A 21,742-nucleotide genomic window follows, 5' to 3' on the forward strand; every position below is an offset into this window, starting at 1 on the left:
TGTATTAGCCATTGTCCCCCACTTTTCCAGAGTTCAGAGGTGAGTGACAATCCTTATCTCCCTTTTGTACATGGCTCATGATGTCATGACTAGTTATCAGCAGGCTTGGTGGAGTCCCAAGATACCTTGAGTGTGTTAGGTCACCACTGCTCAGGCCAAGTCTCTGCCCAAACAGGAAAATCTTCCAGTCTGTGAGGGCCCAATGGCAAGCCCAGTTAGACGGGGACTATCTAAAGTCGCAAGGTCCTTCACTGCTCAGGAAAATACTGCAGTTCTCATGGTTTACCACATGGGGCAGCTGCAAGGAGAATTAAATGTTCCTAGGTAGTTCCTAGTTCTTGCTCAGAGGAAATTTTTCATTAGGAAAACAGAGGTGGGGAGCAGGGTTGAGAATTAATATGCACAACCACACCATGGTCTCAATCATAATTGCTTCTCTCCTTGGGCAGCTTTTACAAAAATGTAAAGAGATGGGCAATCTGGTCACAAATCTCCAGCATTTTATTTCATTTGGCCATCGGTCTCAGCCAATACAAGAAGTGGAAAGTGTGCAATAATGAAATAACATCCAGCTGAAGTCAAAGACCTGAAAGAGGCTGGGGGACACCACACACTTTTCACCAACCTCATTGTGTTTTGATTGACTGCTGAAAGACCAGAGGTCAAGTGCCCAATAATATCACACACACTCCATTTAATAGGATTTTTCTTCGTAACAATGCATGAGATCAAAGATAATGTAAAAAATTAATTTCCCGCATGCAGCTGAGCACTGCACACACATTTAAAAAAGGGGGGGGAGTAAAACCATAGAAAGAACAGTGTTCTCTCAGCGCTGGTTGATATGGAATGGCACGTTCGCGAAAAGATGCTGTCACAACTTGCAGAAGCCAAAGGTTGAGGCTCAACCCCTACCATGTCCACTTCAGAGGAACAGGAAAAGACCTCTGTTTGAGACATCAGAGAGCTGCTGTCCATTAGAGTGGACATTCCTGAGCTAGATGAACAATTAGGGTGACTTGGTATAAAGCAGCTTCCTATATTCCAGTGGTGAATGCATAAGTGTTGCTCCAAGTTTCAAGGTATTTCCACACAAGGGCAAGATTTTGGAGTGGGATTCAGTCACATACTGGCAAATTCAGGTTGTGCAATTCCGACTGAATGGGAAGTCTTAGGGAACAAACTTCCCCAAAGACCAGACCTTCATGCAATAAGAAAAGTGATGTGGAATTGCACCGGAAAAGTGTGTGGTAAACACTTCCTTTGATGAACATCCACTAAACTCCCCAGAAACAAATGGGAACAAATGCTCATTGAATAAGTGGCATTTGTCTAATCTCCCTGCAAAGAAATCAGGAGGAATGCTCAATGAACAAGTCATGTAGAAGCACCTCTCCATCTTCCACAAAGAGATTTCAGTGGTTTGCAAGGCCATTCCACTGCCGCCACTACCCAACATCTTGTCTCTCGCCTCCCTTTGCCCTCTGTGTGACCAGATGCATGATCTCTGAAGCTCCCACAACTGTCTTCTGTAAAGCCACACCTGACATAAATCAGAATTTTGATCCCTGTTCATAGCAGACAGTTATTTTTGCTTCATTCAGGCATGCTGCAACAGCAAAGTTCATCCATCCATCCATAATTCATAGCTGCACCCCGTAACTGTGGGTTCCCCCCTCCCCTTTTGCTGAGAATTTGATAGGCAGCTCCTAACCTCTTTCTGCCCTGCTTTCTCCAGATTAGATTTAGATGAACAAGCATGTGTGAGAGATAGAGATTCTCTTATAAACCTTCCTGAGAAGTTCATCAGTTTTAAGAGACAAGGGTCAGAACAGGGAGAATAAAATCCACTTTACTAACAATGCATAATGAGCCTTATGTTACTTGTTACCAGAGGGGAACTTATGAGTCATCTAGTCAACCACACTGCTCAGTAGAGGAGATCCAAGCTCAGAGCATCCCACACACATGGCTATCCAACCTGTCCTTCCCAAACTCACGTGGGAACTAGAACACAATTCCAGTCATATTATACACTTCTCCAGATCTTGTAATGCATTTTCAGTGTGCAGGAAGTACACTCAAAAATGCAAGGTGAGCTGATGAGAGGTGTGGAGTCCAGGGAGATTCTCCACCCCTCCTCTACATTCAAAGAATATAGCGGTGGCCCAGTGCCTATGATTTTGTCCTATCGATGAAGTGAGGGACATGAGGCAGGAGTTGGTAATGTAGGTGAACTGTGCACAGGTGAGCTGCAAGCAAGGTGCCGGCCAGCTCTGTGGAGGCTCCTTTTATTGACACAATATGCAAACCCAGCCAGATACATTTTGGGCTGTGACCTTTACACATCTTCCAGTCCCAAGATCATTATTTTGGCACCTGTTTCCACCACGTCATTTTCCCCTTGCACAGTGTATGACGAAGGAGACAAAGGTCTCAAAGACAAAGGTCACAGACAGGACACGGCAGACGACTGAGACTGCAAAAGGTTAGGCAGAGGGCAAGATGTGCAGACAGCTGTGGCTTTTATCTGTGAGGGGGAGTGTGCCCCGCACCCCAAGGTCACACGTGCAGGCAGCTGAGGATTCCTGCTAGTGGGGAGTGTGCTCCGCACACAGCGATCATCCCTACACAATGGAAAACATACTGCTTGAAAGGTGTCTCTCTGCCCCCACCCCACCCTCTACTCCCCTTCCAGAACTCTCCTATCTGAAATGCCTTTGGGAGCCCAGAGATGCCCTCTATAGATGTCAGCATATTTGTTTGAAAGACTATTACAGGATAGTGGTCCGTGAAACATCTAGCAAAGGAACAGCATCCTAATGATTTCAGTGGCATTGCTGTGGTTTTGCATTCTCTTTGTCCAGAAATCAAATGAGGATCTTGGAGAAGCACATTTGCTGCTAAAGGACTTTCCTGGGGAGCCTCAGCCCAAGGAGGACAGAAGAGGTCTGGTGGTGAAATGATGGGCTGGAGCAGAGATATTATATATATTTACTCAGAGTGGACCCAATGAAATGGAACAAGGTCCATTATTTCAATAGGTCTATGTTGATCAAGCCTACTGCCTTCAGAAAGGGATGGACAGTGTTTGGAATGATCTAGTTAGATATCTCAGATGGCTAGAGCTATCCAACTCTCCAATTCTATGATTCTAGATTGAATGAAAAGCACTGCATTTGTTCAAAAATATCTGAACGGTACCTGAAAGTAGTTCCAGTGCCTCGTAAGCTGAATGTGAATTAGGTTCAATTTGTGATATAACTCTGCATGATTTCTAGTCCATCATCAGGTTCATTTTCTTACATGTGGTATTTTTTTTAACTCTTTGGACTCTTTGTCCCTCAAGACCTTAAAACCATGTGGGTGTGCTGTCACCACCAAAGGCTCCAAGAGGGCCTCGACCCTTGACAGGGCCTTTTCAGTGGTGGTACCCTGTAGCTGGAATGCCCTCGCTGGTGAGGTGCACCTGTCTCCATCATTATTAACTTTCAGGAGGAATTTGAAAGCATTCCCATTTACCCACGCATTTGGGTGGCAGAAGAATGCTGTTACAGGCAACACTTAGAGTAGAGGAGGATACTGCTTTTAATGTTTTTCAATACAACAACTTATGGAACATTTTTAACTGTAACTGCTTTTAGACATTATTTATCGTAATTGCTTTTAGAATGATTAACTGCTTAGCTGTTTTGTTTTGGAAATGTTGATGTGCTTGCCTCCCTAGACTCCTTTGGGAGGAAGCGTGAGATATAAATTCAATAGATTATGATGATGATTGATGGGGAAAATAAACAATTCAAATTCCACTGTATGTGGGTAGGAATGTTTCGTGATGTTCTCTTTGTCTACGTATGTATATTCTGTACTTCAGCTCAGCAGCTTGTAACATTCTGAATGCCAGGGAAGAAATTGTCAATGGTGGTCCAACCCACTGCTGCGCAGGAGTCACAGTTAAAGAATCACTGACAGATGGCCACCCAACCTCTGCCTAAAAAACTCCAATAAAGGAGCGTCCATCACCTGCCATGGGAGTCCGTTCCACTGTTGAACAGCTTTTACTTCCTAATGCTCAATTGGACTCTCCTTTCTTTTAATCAGAATCCATTGGTTTGGCTCCAAACAAGCTTGCTCCATTTTCCATGTGACAATCATTCGGGTATTTGAAGATGGCTATCATATCTCCTCTCAGTCTCCTCTTTTCCAGCATAAACATACCCAACTCCCTCAACTGTTCCTCATCAGGCTTGGTTTCCAGACCCTTGATCATCTTGACCCCACTTTTCTGCATATGTTCCAGCTTGTCAATATCCTTCTTAAATTGTAGTGCCCAGAACTGGATACAGGACTCCAGGTGGAGTCTGAGTCCAAGGCGGAATAGAGGATGTTTTTGCTGCAACAGGCTAACACGGTTCTCCCTCTGAGCTATATCAACCTAATACTTTTCAAAAGCTCTAAGGATTCAATATACAGCTATGGCTCTGTGGTTAGCTGCAATCAAAGGCATCTGAACACTGATTTACTCTTCTGCATTCTGGGCAGGTCTTTCTCTTTGGGAGAGACAGAAAAAATAATGCTTGAATGTAAATTATGCCACAGCAGTTTCTGATGTTTCAATAAGATTTAGATCCACTCTGCATTTAAACAGAAAAGTAGAAAATGGCATTAAATTCAGATAAGTGCAAGATCATGCATATTCGGGAGGCAGAAATATTAAATACACCATCATAATGGAACAGAAGGCCTGGCTGGTAATGGATTGTGAAAAAAGAGTTCAGGGTTTTAATAGATCATTCCTTCAGATCATCACCACTGCAAAGTGGGAGTTAATAAATTATTTGAACGTGCATTTTGCGCCTATATTTTAACAACCTATAACAAACGGGTTTGTGTCATTTCACCGAGATGTGGGCGAAAAGCTTCAGGGGAAAGTGTGATTTATGAACCAGACTGACAGAAGCTCATAAAATCATGTGACGTCATGAATGGAATGGAAGGGTGGAAGCACCAAGAATACCAGGAAGAGGCACAGCATTGAACGCAGAAGATTCCAGGTTCAATCCTTAGCATCTCAAGACAGGGTTGCAAGAGAACCCTGGCAATCAGTGCAGACAATGCTGAACTAGATAGACCACTTGTCTGATCTTCTGACGTGCAGCAACCAGAGCCGTGCACAGCATACCTTTCATTTGTCCTGATTTGTATTTAGGATGCAGGATACAAGCTGGATGCAAGAAAAGGCGGGGGGTGATAGCAAGTGGGATCTGGCTGTTTCTGCCCCAGTCCCATGATGGACTGAAGATGCTGCATGAAACACTTAAGACCCGTCCCTTCACTCTTAGCTTTCAGCCAATGAGCAGTACTGGTGGGTGTGGTGGAGTGGAGCAATCCTTCCAATACCAGGATCCATGCACCTGGATGGAGCTGGAGTGGAGCAGCATGGCGGTCAGGTCAGTGCTGGGCAGATGCTGCAGCTCAGGCCTGGAGATCACAGCAACTCTTCCCAGTAGGTCTTGCCCTAATGAAGCAGTTTTGAAGGCTGAAGGTCCCTGCTTTCCCACCATTGAGTTCCCCATGGTCTTTCCCTAGCAGCCTAAGGCTTTGTCATCTTGTCCCTCTTCATTCCTCTCTGTCTTCTGGGAGACCAGGGGGTTGCAGAGCTGGTCACAGCAGGAGGGGGAGGCTTCCTGGCTTTTTCAGCAGCCTGCTCCCACTCCCTTCCAGCCTTGATTCTGGACTGCCCTCTGCCACTGCCTCTTCCTGCTCAATAAACCCTGTTGCCCCTTCAGCTTCCGACACCTCCTCCTCCCAGTCTTCTCCCTCTTCTCCCTCTGACCACTCATCATTGTCCCACCTCTAATCCCCTGGTTCTTCTTCCTCTGTGGGTGCCCTTGGAGGTTCTCCAGCTGGTTCCTCCCTCCACTCCTCTGCATCCAGCCAGTCCATGACACATAGTTGTTTCTACAGATCTGAATACCACGCACAACAGTCTAGTGTCCAGGCAGCTATTCCCATATTTACGTTCTTTGAAGTAGTTGCAACAATAGGGGACCATTTCCCCTCTACCTGTGCCTCCTCCTGATGGGCTGCGTGCACCCAGCCTGTGTGGAAGCTTCCTCAGCTCATCCCCTTCCTGGTTCTGGGAGAAAGTGGTGCGGGAGAGGGTGAGGAAGTACCTGTTCCTTAACTTGCCTCTTCCTCCTTTTCATCTGACCCATCCCGTGCTCCACCCTCCAGCTCTGAAGCTTCCCATGCCTCTAATTCTTGCCTCCTAGTCAGTAGAAGTCCCCACAAATCATTGGCCCCCTCTCCCAAGTCAGACTCCAGCCCCTCTCCCCCCGGTGTGCACTCATCAGCATCCTGCCAGCCCCAGATACCACCACACCCCCATCCAGAATAGCTGCAGTAACACTGGTCTCAGGAGATCGGCTCCATCCCACTGCACCTCTGACTACTGCCAGCGAGATACAGATTTGATAATTTCACCTAGGGACTTCATTGTTGTTGCTTTCTTTCACCCACCTTTCCTCTTGTTCCCAGGTCTCCGACAGATGCGACTACGTCTTTGTCAACGGGAAGGAAATGAAAGGGAAATCAAACGTCCGTGTCCATTTCATGTACCAGCATCTGAGTGCCCCCCTGGAGATGACTGTGTGGGTGCCCCGCCTCCCTCTGCAGATCGAGGTCTCTGACACAGAGTTAAATCAGATCAAGGGGTGGCGGATCCCCATCGTCTCAAATAAGAGGTGGGCTTTTGACTGAGGTTGTTCTATTGGGTCTAGATGCAGGTTGTGCACTCTTTGCAGATGGTTGCCATTAGAGTTGTGCACCACCACCACCCCAGCCTGATCTGGGATCCTATCTGGGAATTCCCACCCCCTGGCCCAGGTTGACCCAAAGAGTACCCAACCCAGATCCAGCAGATCCAGACCCAGGGGTTATAAACCCTAATTAAATATAGACTTAGGAGAAGGGCACTCTCTGACCACACTGAAGAGAGCAGGTTTAATCCTGCTGGGTGCTGCATTGCCACTGCATTCTCTGCAGCGAACATGCTGGCAGAGCAGACCTTGTAGCCCTCAGGATTGAATCCTCCACTCACCAGCTGCTGAGTGGAGGATCCAATCCTGCTGGGGTCCTCAGTGTGTTCCCCTGCTTGGGGAAAAGACCCTTCTTTAAAGAGGATGGTGTTGGGCCAGTTAGGTGAATATTCCGTCCTGATACAAGACAGCTTTCTATGTCCCTATCACTGGGAGGATTTTAAGACAACCTTAAGGCGCTCTTCTTTGCCCAACTCCTCTGCTTTTTTTGCCTTGACAGGCCAGCTAGGGACAGCGATGACGAAGAGGAGGATGAGCGGAAGGGAAGAGGTTGCACCCTCCAGTACCAGCATGCCACGGTGCGGGTGCTCACACAGTTTGTAGCCGAACCCTCAGATCCTGGCGGGCAGATGGCCTACCTGCTGGGCTCAGACTGGCAAGTCGACATCACTGAGCTGGTGAGCGATTTCATACAAGTGGAAGAGCCGAGGATTGCAAAGCTGCAAGACGGGCAGGTGCTGGTTGGACAAGAGCTGGGGATGACGACGATTCAGGTAGGAGGAAAGGAATGCTGGGAAAAAGCAGAAGAGCAGCCATTCTGGATCTGATCATATATTCACCTAGCCCAGCATGATGATGCAAAATGTCTTTCAAAAACTATTTGAAAATAATACATAAGGTATCATCATCATCATCATTGTGCTGGGCCCGGGGGTAACCCGAGAACCGCGGTCAAGGTCCAGTTCAGAATCCAAAGGTTCCGCTAGGAGTCAGTCCGACAGGGCCAAGGCAGGACACGAGGCAGGAAACCAGGCAAGGACAGGTACAGGATCTCAGGCAGGGTCTGGCATACAGCAATGTTGCTCCTGCAACCTGGGGTGGGGTCCGACAGCCTTTTATCTTTGTTGGGGTAACGGCCGGTCCTGATCCCCCAGCCACTCACCTCCCTGTTTTGCCCGAAGGTGAGCACTCCACCTGCGAGTACTCAGGTCTCTCCTTCTCTCAGAGCTTAGTCTCTGCAGCTCGGGAGACATCGGTGGGTTACTAGAACCAGGGGGCGCCTCAGCCTCCCCTGACCAAACCAGTAGTGGAGCAGCTGTAAGTGATGGCCCAGCTGAAGGCAACGAGGTCATCCCCGCATCTGGAGCCAGGGCAGGCTCCAGCCCCTGACTCGGCCCAGCTGGTGCTTGTTGCAGGGGAACCTGTGCAGACTGGGACTCTTCAGAATCAGGCTCCAGACTTGGTCCAAATGCCACCTGAGGCAAAGGATCCGGTGCAGACTGAGACCCCTCTGGTTCTGAGCCTGAGCCCGAGTCCCAGGCCATCACAATAATAATCACTTATTGCATTTATATCCCACCTTTTCTCCAAAGACTTTGAGGCATACATAGTTCTCTTCCCCTCCATTTCATCCTCACAACATCCCTGTGAGGTAGGTTAGGCTGGGAGGTGGTAACTGGCCCAAGGTTATCCAGTGAGCTTCCATGCCTAAGTGGGAAATGGAACTTGGGTTTCCCAAATCCTAGTCCTACGCTCTAACCACTAAGCCACACTGGCTCTCCTGGCATTTAACTTCTACAAAAATAGCTAAAATGGATAAACCCCCCTCACCTACTTCCTGGAGGGGATGTACAGCTCATGGTTGTTTCACACATATGTGCTAGGACTATCCTAAAGTTTCCCAGTTCTAGGAAGAGATCTTTGTAGAAATAACAAAAATATTGAGAAAACTGGGGGGTGGGGGAACCTCCTGAAATAGTATTGTTGGGTATATTCAGTGGAGAAAGCCAAAGGTCATTATATACACATTTAATTGGTTATCGGTTTATGGGAGCAAGAATACATTGACAGCTGGAAACTAGAAAGAAACGAAGGGTTTAAAAGTACAAAAACTGTATAATGTAATTTAGGACATAGCGCTTTCTGAAAAACTGACCTAAAACTGGTATTGTGTGGCTAGAGGGCAAAAGAGAAAGAGACTTTCATGGCAGACTGGTTTCCGTTCATCCAGTAAACGAACAAAGGCTCTACAGGACAAAGTGTACCTGCCACATTCCATAATATATGGTTGTGTTAACATTTCCCTTCATATTGATATTAGCAGCTTTCAGTCTCTCTTCGTTTCAGTGCTATAGATTGGGGGAAAGAGGTGGGGTACGCCCAGTTTGTATTCCCCCCCCCAATATTTTCTTTTTTAATGAAAACTTTCTATATTATATTTTGAAAGCACCCACTTTTTATGACATAGAACTTCCCAAGGTGCTTATTAGGCAATAGACAACTGCCTTGGCCATATCCCAGTAGCCAGGACTGGCCCAAGACCTTTTGGCACTGGAGACAAGGTGGGCCACCAAGACTTCCTCCTCACAGATCTGGGCCTGTGCCCTGGTGGGGTGGGAGGAGACCAGCAGAAATGCAGACATTTTGCAGGAGTGTTCCCTCTTGATCCAGTGGTGTCCAAACTTTTTTCCAAAGAGGGCCAGATTTGATGGAGTGAAGAGCTGACCAAAGGGCCAACCCTTTTTTTAGGATTGATGTTGTTGAGGTTTTTTTAGGATTTTACCCCAGGATATCAACTGCCACAGGGGCTGGATTAAACCAACTAGTGGGCTGGATTAGGTCCCCGAAACGGACTTTGGACATGCCTGAGAGTCTTGGCAAAATAGGGGTATTCCATGAGCCAAAGCTGCTGCTCTTCTTGGCTTTGGCTTTTGGTTGCATCTTCAGCTTACCCAAAGCTGAATTGGAAACCACCAAGGCCGGATCAAGATCTCTTGCCCCCCCCCCCAGAACATGCAGCGTGAGGTGGGTCACCTCAGGTCACCTCATAGGTGTGCCAGCCATGCAAGGGCAGCCAGCTAGCTAAGGAGCTGCAGGGCAGACCACATGGCACACCTTTCCAGCCAATTTCCATCCCTCAGCATTTGTTGGCTATGGAAGCTGTCTCACTCTGCCTTGTGGTAGGGCTTGGCCCTTCCCATTGCAATGAGCAGGAAGCACAGGCCTTCCAAACACAGAGAGCCACTGCCAGTTCCTGAGAGGGGGAAAGGCAAGATGCAAGGAGCTCAGCGTGGTGCAAGCATGGCGGCAGGAGCGTCGGATTGGCTCTGCTGCTGCACCTGCACCATGCTGCCCTTCCTGCCCCTCTCCCTCTCAGGAACCAGCAGTGATGCTCAGTGCTCAGAAGACAGGTGAGCGATGCTGCCCTGCTTCACAGACCACTCGCCCCTTATCCTTACCAAATTGCTTTTCCTCAACAGGTAGCCTTTAGGAAGTGGGGAGACTGCAGCCCTCGGTAGCAATCTATATTTATATGTTGCAAAAGCTGAGAGTCTCATCTTGCCTTCTGTGACTGTCCATAAATATAGAGAATGTATATCTGGGAAGGGAACTGGAAGCGAGAGGGAGGGAGGTGGGGAAGGCTAGTTGGCCTATCCACTTGAAAGAATATGTATAGCCTGTCACTCGAGAAATCGTCAAAGTCAGCTGCTTTTGAAATGCCAAGATCTTAGAGAGCGATAGCTCAGCTCACATCCATCTTGTTTAATTCACTTTTCATAAGCCTTGCTTGTCTTCTCTTCAGAGTCTTCTGTAATGCAAGCAAAAATAAAAAATATATATAGATAGGTCACTGCCCCGATGGGTTTGCAATCTAAGGTCAGACAGTAGGGATGGGTAACAGAGGGAGACAGGAGGGAAGGGAGACGAAAACATAATGAGGGGTTCTGTTTAGCTGCCCATAATTTGTCCCCATTGTTTGTTTTCAATCACTAATTTTGATTGAAGGAAATGTGATTGAATGATTGTATGACGTTGTTAGTCAATTAATCAATGAATCTTTGGGTTAAATTAGCATATGGGGGAAACAATCTTTTTCAGCCAAGAAGGATGATGTAGATATATGTTGTGGCAGGAACTATAATAGAAGAGTCATTCCACCCTACACAACAGGAAAGGGGGAGGGGAGAATATTTTTTTTTAAAAAAATGATGCTTCACATTGGAATTAACATAAAAGTCTGTTCAGATACATAGATGTACAGACAGACAGACAGATGATAGATGATAGATGATAGATAGATAGATAGATAGATAGATAGATAGATAGATAGATAGACAGACAGACAGACAAATAGATGATAGATGATAGTTGATAGATGATAGATGATAGATGATAGATAGATAGATAGATAGATAGATAGATAGATAGATAGATGATAGATAGATGATAGATAGATGATAGATAGATAGATAGATAGATAGATAGATAGATAGATGATAGATAGATAGATAGATAGATAGATAGATAGATAGATAGATGATAGATAGATAGATAGATAGATAGATAGATAGATAGATAAAACTATCACTGCCATTTGAGCTGATAATTTTACTGATTGATTGATTGATTGATTGAATGATTGATCTGGGGGAAAGGCAGGACAACAACAACAACAACAACAACAACAACAACAACAACAACAACAGAATATTAAACAAGTCAGATTTGCTTGTGTTCATTCATAGGTCTGTTCCATCCTAGTTTTGTTCCAAACTGCAATTTTATTTTTTTATTTTTTAAAAAAAAATCTGTTTGTTTTAAAAATGCTTATTTACATTACAAAGTTTATATCCTGCTTAAGGGGCAAAATCCTCTAAGCGGTCTACATAAAGCAATGTAATATATGTATTAAAAATACCAATAACTATGCATTGAAATAGCATATGATCACAAAATCTGTATCCAAATAGGTATTTTACCTCATGCTACGCATTTCTAAATTATATGACCCTAAAATAACGTAATTTTAAAGTGTGTTTTCAAAACATTTTGAGCAAAAACATTACCATGAAATTCACAGAAGTGTGAAACTCAAGGGCTGATTGTTTTTTCAATACATGTACCATTAGCCTGGAAGGTACAAATTTTCAAGCAAATGTGAATTGAATTTGATTCTCTTAAATCCCCAACTGCAGCCTTGCAGTTTCTTGCCTTTTCAGGATACCTGCAGGAGCTGTCTTTTGTCAAGGTTCCCATTCTCAGAAGGGCCTTTTTCACAGCTGGTCCCTAGAGGCAACATGATGCTCTCCAGGTGTCATTGTGCTACAACTCCTATCAACCCCAGCCCAGCATGATGAATGGCCAGGAATGATTCTCTGGAGGGTACCAGGTTGACTTCTACCCTACGGTCTACTTTAGCCATTTGATGGATGCCGTGTTACCTCTTGTGTGAAAGCTTCCTTCAAAGAAGAAAGGCCTTGCCCTTTACAATTATTGATTTCCATTCCTACTATTTAAGTTGTAGTTGTTGTTGGTGGTGGTGCTGCTGCTCTTCCATAATTGCTTAAAGGTAAAGAGACCCCTGACCACTAGGTCCAGTCATGACCGACTCTGGGGTTGCAGCGCTCGTTTCACTTTACTGGCCAAAGGAGCCGGCATACAGCTTCCGGGTCATGTGGCCAGCATGACTAAGCTGCTTCTGGCGAACCAGAGCAGCGCACGGAAACACTGTTTACCTTCCCGCAGGAGCGGTCCCTATTTATCCACTTGCACTTTGCCGTGCTTTCGAACTGCTAGGTTGGCAGGAGCAGGAGCTCACCCCGTTGCAGGGATTCGAACCGCCGACCTTCTGATCGGCAAGCCCTAGGCTCAGTGGTTTAACCCACAGTACCACCCATAATTGCTTACTTGGGGCTTATTATTTGGTAGATTTTGCTGCTACCTTCAATTTGTTTGTCCGGTCATTTTTCTACTTACTTTTGTTGTTAGCTGTCCTGGGCATGCTTGTCATAAGCCGCCCAGGGAATATTTATTGATAGTCTGCTAATAAATAAATAAATCCATCAAGGAAAGTTGGGACTGAAATGTTTTATACTTTTTATATTAAAAAAAGTTTTTAAGAAGTATGACTCTCCTTGCGGGTTCTGACGGGGTTGCCTCCGTTTTCCTGAACAGATTTTGTCTCCGCTTTCTGATGCCATCTTGGCTGAAAAGACTGTGACTGTCCTTGACGAGAAGGTGACTATTACTGACCTGGGGGTCCAGCTGGTGACTGGGCTTTCCCTCTCCTTACAACTGAGCCCAGGAAGCAACAAGGCCATCTTTGCCACGGCGGTAGCCCAGGAAATCCTCCAGGTGCCAAAACAGGTAGGAAGCCTCGTTTGCCTAGCGACAAGCTGCCATTTCTGAGGCCTACTGTACTTGGGCAATTCCCAGCCAGCCAAGCATATACCCTCCAAGTGGAGAGTCGAAGAATTTGGAAAGCCACCCGGGCTTTCTGATATAATCTCAGAATGTCCCTATTTCCCCCGCCAGTGCCAACTGCTGCCAAGCTCAGGGAGAAGGATGAGCTGGCACTTGTCCCAAGCAATGGCGGTGGTGGCAGCTGTGGCTGCAAGGGAGCAACCCACGGCCTCCGCTGCCAGCCTCCTCTCTTGGACAGCTTGTAGCAGCTGCTGGAGAGTCAGCAAGAAGGAGGAGAGGCTGCTGCCGTTGGGGCCCAGACTCACTTGACATGGCCGGCTCTGAGTGGCAGGCAGAGGACAGGGCTACCCTGGGCGGGAAGAAAGGAGGAGCTGAGCTGAGCGCAAGGAGTCTTGATTATTATTATTTTAAATGCTTTGTGCATTCACATCTAATCTTGCCCCTCTCTAAAATTTATTTATCAGTGTGTGTTTTTCTTTTTGTATATCTACCCAAGAATAAAATGAAGTGAAATGGGGATTAAGCAGTTTTCTCCAAACGGGGGAGGGCATATGTCCTGTTGGTCAAGTGGTTGTCAGACTTCAGGGAATCAGCTCCCCCCCCCCCCGTGGCAGTAGATAAGAGATCAAACGAAAGGAACGCCTCACCAGTTAGAATCTTTAATAATCATAGCAAGAGAACAAAGAACACATCTCATAGAAGTGGCGGTGCTCCCAATTAAGGGATGCTCCGCCCTCTGTCCCTATTAATCTACGTCACTCCTATGTCTTGTAATCTGAGCTTGTACCCTTCTGTGCTTTCTGTTCTGACACTTTCTGAGCTCTCCGTGACTTTGGAGAAGGGGGGTGGATGCTATCCAGAGACTGTGAATCTGTTAAGTCTCTCTCTCTTCTAGTTTTTCTTCTGCTAGCTGCTCCCCATCCAGTATTTCCCAGCTTCTGCCTTCTGAACTATGCCCCTCTGCAAACCACTGTTCCAAATCTATGCTGTCCTCCTGCTCCTGGGAAGATTCAGGAGCAGGAGCAGGTGGCTCCCACCATTCCTCCTCAGTGTAGCCCTCCTTAGCACAGTCCCTGACAGTGGTGGCGGTACTCGCCCTTCTTCTGATAGGAAATGCTCTGTGAGGGGGGTCAGTGCAAAAATGTGAAATCGAGGAGGGTCAGTTGCAGGGGAGTGAAAAATGTCCTTGTTTTCATCTGAGGAACGTTTAGAACGCATGGAGGCTGGAGGAACCATCTAGAGCAGACTTTCTCAACCTTGGGGCCCCAGATGTTGTTCGGCTATAACTTCTATCTTCTCTGGCTGCTGATCCTGCTAGCTAGGCATTATGGGAGTTGTAGTCCACCAACAAAAAAGACAAAGGAGAATGCAGATTTGCATACAATGGACAAATATGCACATTAAGAAATCAAAGCTTATAACTTAAATAGAACTATAATCCATTTCACCAAGACCACACTGTTAGGCACCTGCCTCCCCTTTAAATGGGGGTAGGACTTGGGGCAAGCTGTGAGGGGAGAAGCAAGGATGTAGTTGAGGAGTAAAGGGGACTGATCAATTATGCAGGGTGGGGATTACCTGCCCCCCATATTTTATTCAAATTGTCCCCCCGGTAGGTGAGGTTGGCAGGCAGGGTGAGCAGGGGCAGCTGCCTCCATCATTAGCAAAAGTAACATAAAAATGAGTTATATTTTTTGCGGGGGGGGGGGGGGTTATGTTGGACAAAATTGCACACAAATTGTACTTTACGAGAAAATCACACTAAAATGCTGGTGAATTTTCATGAGGACTTAAAAAATAATAAACTCAAAGTGAGGCAGCAATGTGCACAACTGAACTGATGCGTGGAAAAACGAGAAACTGGGGGCAAACGAAATTGAGAGATTCTCCCATTCCTATTTACAGACTTCTTTTGTGTATGAGATTGGCTTTGTGTGCATTCATTCGGCCCAAGAACTACCAGTTGCTGACCCTCAAGTTGTGTTCCACCCCCTGAAACCCTTTTATCAAAGCAAATACTGGGTAGAAGAATGAAGAAGGAATGAAACTTTATTTGCGTCAGCCATCGGCCATAGCAACAAAAAACACTGTGATATGCACAGAACAAAATAAAAGGTTGATTATATAAAACAGAGTTTAGGGTCCTGAATCAGCAATCAAATAGTGGACCTTATTCTGATTGCCCCAGCTAGAAACGTTGCAACCTTTGCAGTCATCTGCTTCTCTTGATCTGCCAGGAGAAAAGACACTGTGGCAGTGGTTGGGCAACCCGGAATGGGCAATAAAAGAGGGGTGATAATCTCGTTCCTCAGGTCTTTGTAGAGTGTGCTCGCGAGGAGGGCAGGCACCACTGATTCGGTGCTGCCATATCCGCATGGGCAGAAGCGTTTTTCGTATGGAATCTGTTGGAATCGTCCCTCAAGCACAGCCGAGGGCAATACATTCAATCTTGCTAGGGTAAAAGCATGTCTATATTTTGGAGTTGCTAGGTTATACAGATAGGGTGCCAGAGAATCAAAGTGGGAAGACGGAAAATGGTCATAGCATGGGCAAAATTTCCTTATTGTGGCCAAGTTGTTCTGACGCTCAATATCATTTAGGCGTTGGCAAATTAGACGGTGAATACTGGGTAAATTTCCTGCTCATTCATATGATGCTCATTCATCTCTCTTTCAGATGGTTTTGGCGGGGATGGGAAGAGGTGACCTAAGGCTGAGGCCTTGGTAGAGCACTCAGAATGAAGTTCTCCCCCTTCCCCAATGCACATTCTCTCTCTTTCTCTTTGTAGCGTTCAGCAATCAAGCGACACACGGCTAGAAAGCCAGGACAGGCAGTTCATCCTTTGTTGACCAGCAGAGCTAAAATGCAGCAGAGCTACCTTGAAATCAGCTCAAAAGGAGCAGGCTTGGGTAGCACTAAGCCCCCAGCCAGCTGTGCATTTCACTTCCCAAGGAAATTGAGTCATATCCGAATCCATCCTTTCAGTGCAGTGGGGGGTCAGGGGAAGAAATGAAACCAGGTGGCAGGCCAAAAACTAGAAAAGAGCTCAGGGAGCTTTTAAGTGATCCTTCCTCTGTGTCCAAGGTCAATATTGGGTTTGCAAAGCAGTTGGCGAGGGGAAAGCGGGAGGGATGTTGAGCATACAGTAAGAGCCTCCACACAGTGTCAGCATTGTCAGGAACTTGTCAAGGTTTATCTATTTATTATCTAAGAAGCTGCCTTGTACTGAATCCAACCTTTGACCCATCTAGCTCAGCACAGAGTAGCCCTTCAGGGTTTCAGACAGAAAGCCTAACTGGAGATGCTGACCTGGGACTTTCTGCATGCTTTGGCCCTGGATTCTGGTCCATCCCAATCTGGTCCACTGAGAGACTGGTTTTCTCCATAGATGGTCACAAAGTTGTATACACAGCAGGACCAGTCCTGCCATTGGGCTGAGTGAGGTGACTGCCTCAGGCAGAATCTGCTGGGAGGCAGTGGTGCTGCTCAAATCCTCCTCCTCAGTTCCCTAACCATCCCCTTCTATTGGAGGAGAGAGCTGTGTGTCATGCACCTTGCCTTCCAGCTTTATAAGCACCCTGCTGATCTGCCCGTGCCATGCCCTGTTGCCAGGATTTGCTCCTGTATATGGAATGGGTGCATATGTGTGCCATTTTGTCCTTTGCCTCAGGCAGCAAATTGTCTTGGGCATGGCCCAAACAATAAAACAGCTCATCAATCAAGATAATATGGAGCTTAAAGCAAACAAACAAACAAAAACTTAAGTTCAGTAAACAGACATAATACAACTTGTGTTATGTACTGAAGTACTCACCCTGGGCCAGCAGGGGGATACTGTAGATAGTTCAGGTCCACATATGCAAATAAGGGATCGAAAGTGACGTTCAGTGATTGGATAGTTACAGAAAATGGTTACTGTTGCATTCTAGTGGAGCTCTATATAAGCAGGCTGGCTGAACCCTTCAGTTCAGTTCTGTTTTGGCCTGTGAATAAACAAGAGCTGTTTGAAGAATCGCTGTGTTGTCTGATATGTCACCCACAACTTAACAGCTTGCAAGTGCCCAAAGTTCAGCAGGGAGAGGGGCTTGTCTCATCTCAGCTAGGAGGGAGTTCCAGAAAATTGGGCTCACAGTCCTGAATGAACTGTTCCTGGTTGAAATGTGGAGAAGAACCATGTGAAGATAAAGGTGGTAAGCAAAGAAATAAAGATAGATAAAACAAGAACCCTGAACTTGGGCCAAGAGCTTTTAGAAGCCCACTTTCAATCCTGGGAGCCTCAGGACTCTGATGCTTTTCTTCCTGGCTAGCACTAGGTCCAAGGCCTGCATTCCCTCATGCCCTGTGTGCTTTGCAAGGAGACTTTTATATAAAGTGGTTTTTAGAAATCATAAATATAATAAGTAATTACTTGCGCGCGCCCCCTCCCAGTTTGAATACAGAGCAGTAGTAAATGATCCAATCACCTGTGATGCTGTTTGACATGCAATTTATTAGTGTTTCAAAGCATGCACCAGAGACCTCAGGGGGGATACAAGTCTCTTACCACTTCTGTGGAAAACAAATCTTATTACCTATGACTATTTAAAACGTAGCCCTTGTTTTTCATAGAATTGAAATAAAAACGAATGGCTCGGTGTGGAATTAAATTTCCTCCATAGCTGCGTCTCCAGGCTGGAGAGATTGTTTCTTTGATCTGCCACTGAAGCACTTTGCGGGGGGGGGGCGGTGGGACGCTCAGGAATAGGGAAAGGGGTCTGCTCTATATTTCTCCACTGTGAACCAAAAAAGGAAAAGGAGGTTCAGTTTGCTCAGTGTGAACTTTGGGATGACCATGTGTGGCAGATGTGGAGAACTTCTGGCCTGCAGGTCAATTTTGGCTTGCCAGTTGTGCCAGTTTGGGCTCGCAAGGTCAGTTTTCTGAAACCATACCTACTTGGCAATCAGATGGTGTCACCCTGATGCTCAAGTGACGTCAGTGGTTGAGCCCCTGCTTTACATGCAGAAGGACCCAGGTTCAATCCCTGGCATCTCCAGCTAAAAACATGGTTCTACTTCTTTCTGAGACCCTTAAGAAATTCTGCCAGTTGGAGTGGACAATACTGAACTAGACAGAAACACCTGGCATAAGGCACCTTCCTGTACTAAGTCCTCGGCTTTTAATTAGATGGAAGTCTATTTCTGTTTGAATTTCATTTCAAATGGTCTTTCTACAAATATATGTTGTGTTCATGTATGACCTCAGGAAAGCTTTCTGGTTCCTTCACGATAGCTTCTGCAGTAGCTACCTTTTGTAGGATTAAGTTCCATGGTTTAATTAAGTGTTGTGTGGAGAAGTACCGTATTTTTCCCTCTATAACACGCAGATTTTTTCTCCTAAAAAGGAAGGGGAAATGTCTGTGCGTGTTATTGAGCGAATGTGTGGTCCCTGGAGCCAAATGGCAAAAAAAATCAGGCAAAAATCAAATCGCGCGTCTCGGAGAAGGGAAACCTGAAAAGAGGAAGTGGCTGCTTTCCTGCATTCTGCCTCAGGGTCTTACTGCCCACCCTCCTCTGTTTCCTTGCTGTGTTTGCTCAAACGGAACAAAGAGCAGGGAAAGCCCCTCCCCTCCAGGCAAGCAGAGTGTCGTCTCTGTGCTCCGGTGCTGCTGAAAACATGCAGGAGGGAGGGGGAGAGAGAGAGAGAGAGAGAGAGAGAGAGAGAGAGAGAGAGAGAGAGAGAGAGAGCTGGCTGGCTTGGGTGGGTAGGTGAGGGAAAACTTTTGCCTTCCTTTCCTCCCTCCCGTTATACCCCTCTCCTGCATTCTTAGCCAGCTGCTTCTCTGCACACCCCTCTCGTGCTCCTTGTCCATTCTGTATTTTTCCTTCCTTCCCCACTTAAAATGTGGTTAAAAAGCATGGATCCACATGGATCCTCAGGATCTTTGCATTGGGTCACCCCAAATTCACCATCAGAGCACATAGCATGTCCATGGCTACAGCCTGCCCCCCCCAAAATCACACACCCACTGTTGCCTGGGGCTGCAATGGTGCAAAAACGTGGTTACAAAGCATGGATCCACAGGGATTCTCAGGATTTTTGCATTGGGTCACCCCAAATTCACCATCAGATCACATGTCTGTGGCCACAGCATGAAGCACAAAAATGATACATCCACTGTTTCATTCAGAATGTTTTTTCCCTTGTTTTCCTCCTCTAAAAACGATGTGCGTGTTATGGTCAGGTGCGTGTTATCGAGCGAAAAATACGGTACTTTCTCTTGTCTGTCCTGAATCTTCCAACTTTCAGCTTCATCGGAGGTCCCCGAGTCCTAGTGTTATGAGATAGGAAGAAAAAGTTTTCTCTCTTCCCACCATGCATAACTTGAAATGCCTCTTATGTTGTCTCCTTGTATCATAGCAACCCTGTGGTTTTTAACTCTGATGGGTTTCTCAGAATGATGATGTCAGCATTTCCCCTACAGGAAGCTGCTATAAGTTGCTGGATCCAGTTCAGTGATGGGGCAGTCATGCCGTTGGACCTCTATGACGTCAAGGACTTCTCTCTGGTGGCCACATCTGTAGATGAGAAGGTGGTCTCCATTCTCCAGAGCCCCAAATTCAAATGGCCCCTTGTCGTTGCTGAGTCAGAAGGCCAGGGGCTGTTGGTGAAGGTGGAGATGGTGATCAGTGAATCATGCCAGAAATCTAAAAGGAAGAGCGTCATGGCTGTCGGGACTGGGAACATCAAGGTCAAGTTTGGTCAAAATGATGCCAACCCCAACACCAGTGACAGCAAGCAGGTTGGGGCTGGTGTGCACTTGGAAAACCACACCAGCGACAGGCATCAGAAGACAACCCTGCAGGAGAGGTCTCGACAAGATGGGCCTTATTACAGCTCGTCGATGGGCCAGGAAGAAACCAGGGGGGCCAGCACACAAAAGTCAATTCTTAGTAAAAAGGAGGACCGCGAGAGCCTTCTAGATGATGACAGCCATATGCAAAACATCCCAATAGACTTCACCAGCTTGCCGGCACAGGTGGACTTGCCAATGAACAATGGAGATCTGGAAGAGAACGACCTTGTGGAGACACCCAGGGGCCTAAGTGACTTGGAGATTGGGATGTATGCTTTGTTAGGTGTCTTTTGCTTGGCCATTCTAGTCTTCCTTATCAACTGCATCACCTTTGCTTTGAAGTATAGGCACAAGCAGGCTCCCTTTGAAGAGCAAGAAGGCCTGAGCCACTCTCATGACTGGGTAGGACTAAGCAATAGGACAGAACTGCTGGAGAACCACCTCAATTTTTCCACCCAGCAAGAGGAGTGCATCACGGCCATTGACCAAGGCATAGACTTGGAGGAGAGCAAGTACCTCCTGGATGCCAACACCCAGAAGAACCTCAATGGCCAAGTCTTCCGGTCCTCGGACCCCACTGCCACCCCCGAAGGGAAGGAGCAGAAGAGCGAGCAGACCGCCTCACCAACCTCCAAACGGAAGCGAGTCAAGTTCACCACTTTCACCACCATCTCCTCAGATGGCGGGTGTCCTACCGTCAACTCTATCTTGACCAGCAGTGAGGATGATATCAAGTGGGTTTGTCAGGACATGGACCTGGGGGGATGTAAAGAACTAAGGAACTATATGGAACGGCTACATGAAAATGCATAACAGTACACTAGAAATCCTTTTGCTTTCTTGCTTTCTTTTTGTTTTCCACTCACCTTTCTGCCTTTAATTTGGCGAACTTGGACAAAACAAAAACAAAAAAACCTACAACCATTTGTGAACAATTAAAATGGTGGATGATTTGGTTTCAATGGAACCCTGAGGAGCACTTTGGGTAAAGGTCCCAAGCAGCAACTGTTACCTGTGCTCAGTGGTTCTTAAAAAAAGATGTTTGGGAAATATTCTGATGGAAGGCAACTTACATGGGAAAATAAATTTTTTGAAAAAATAGCAAACAAGATTCCATTTTGTGGGGAGGTTGCACAGGAAACCAATACTAATCTGCAAACTCCAATGCAAAATTAGGTATTTTATATCATGCAATCTCATCTGGCCAGTAGGACAAACCTGACCTGCCAGGGCTTCTAATTTACCCCATAAGACCTTTTCCCCCATATGTGGCATCAGATGTGGGTCAAGTAGACTGCATTCAGACATGGGGTTTATTGCGAGAGTTTTACTTGTTATAATGTCAGCCCTTCTGTCTCGATTTTTCTAACATTCCTTTTACATTGCAATATTTTGTTGTGTTTTGAAACTGTGGTTTTTTTATCAATATCCCGCCATGCTGTGCTAAATTTTAATAGTGGGAACTGAATGTCGGTATACTGCCCCAGATTCCATCAACACAAAATGCCCACAAGTCATCAGGGTTGCAAATGGATTGTTTTTTGGAAGCAATTAACATGGAGGTGAGTGCTAAAGTTCTGCAACATCCCCCAAGATTTCCAGGACTGGTTTTCATGTTGTGCGAAAGAGCACATAGAAAGTGAAAAAAAGAACAGGTAAGGAAAC

The 21,742-nt window shown here is 46.2% G+C and overlaps 1 protein-coding gene across 2 annotated transcripts in view; it reads left to right on the plus strand.

Moving 5' to 3' along the window:
• LOC310751040 (transmembrane protein 132D-like) overlaps positions 1 to 21,339 on the plus strand; it is a 441,722-nt gene extending 420,383 nt beyond the window's left edge. Inside the window, exons 5-8 of one of the 2 annotated variants that reach the window (XM_083589854.1) lie at positions 6,541 to 6,746; positions 7,321 to 7,594; positions 12,996 to 13,187; positions 19,706 to 21,339. In XM_083589854.1, coding sequence (XP_083445980.1) covers positions 6,541 to 6,746; positions 7,321 to 7,594; positions 12,996 to 13,187; positions 19,706 to 20,890 — 1,857 coding nt within the window. In that variant the 3' untranslated portion in view covers positions 20,891 to 21,339. The remainder of the gene's footprint in view (positions 1 to 6,540; positions 6,747 to 7,320; positions 7,595 to 12,995; positions 13,188 to 19,705) is intronic. The other variant, XM_083589853.1, reaches the window with a different exon arrangement.
• The last annotated feature ends 403 nt before the right edge of the window (positions 21,340 to 21,742 follow it).

Source organism: Podarcis filfolensis (assembly GCF_964270895.1).
Source record: "Podarcis filfolensis genome assembly, chromosome: 16".
Lineage (NCBI taxonomy): Eukaryota > Metazoa > Chordata > Lepidosauria > Squamata > Lacertidae > Podarcis > Podarcis filfolensis.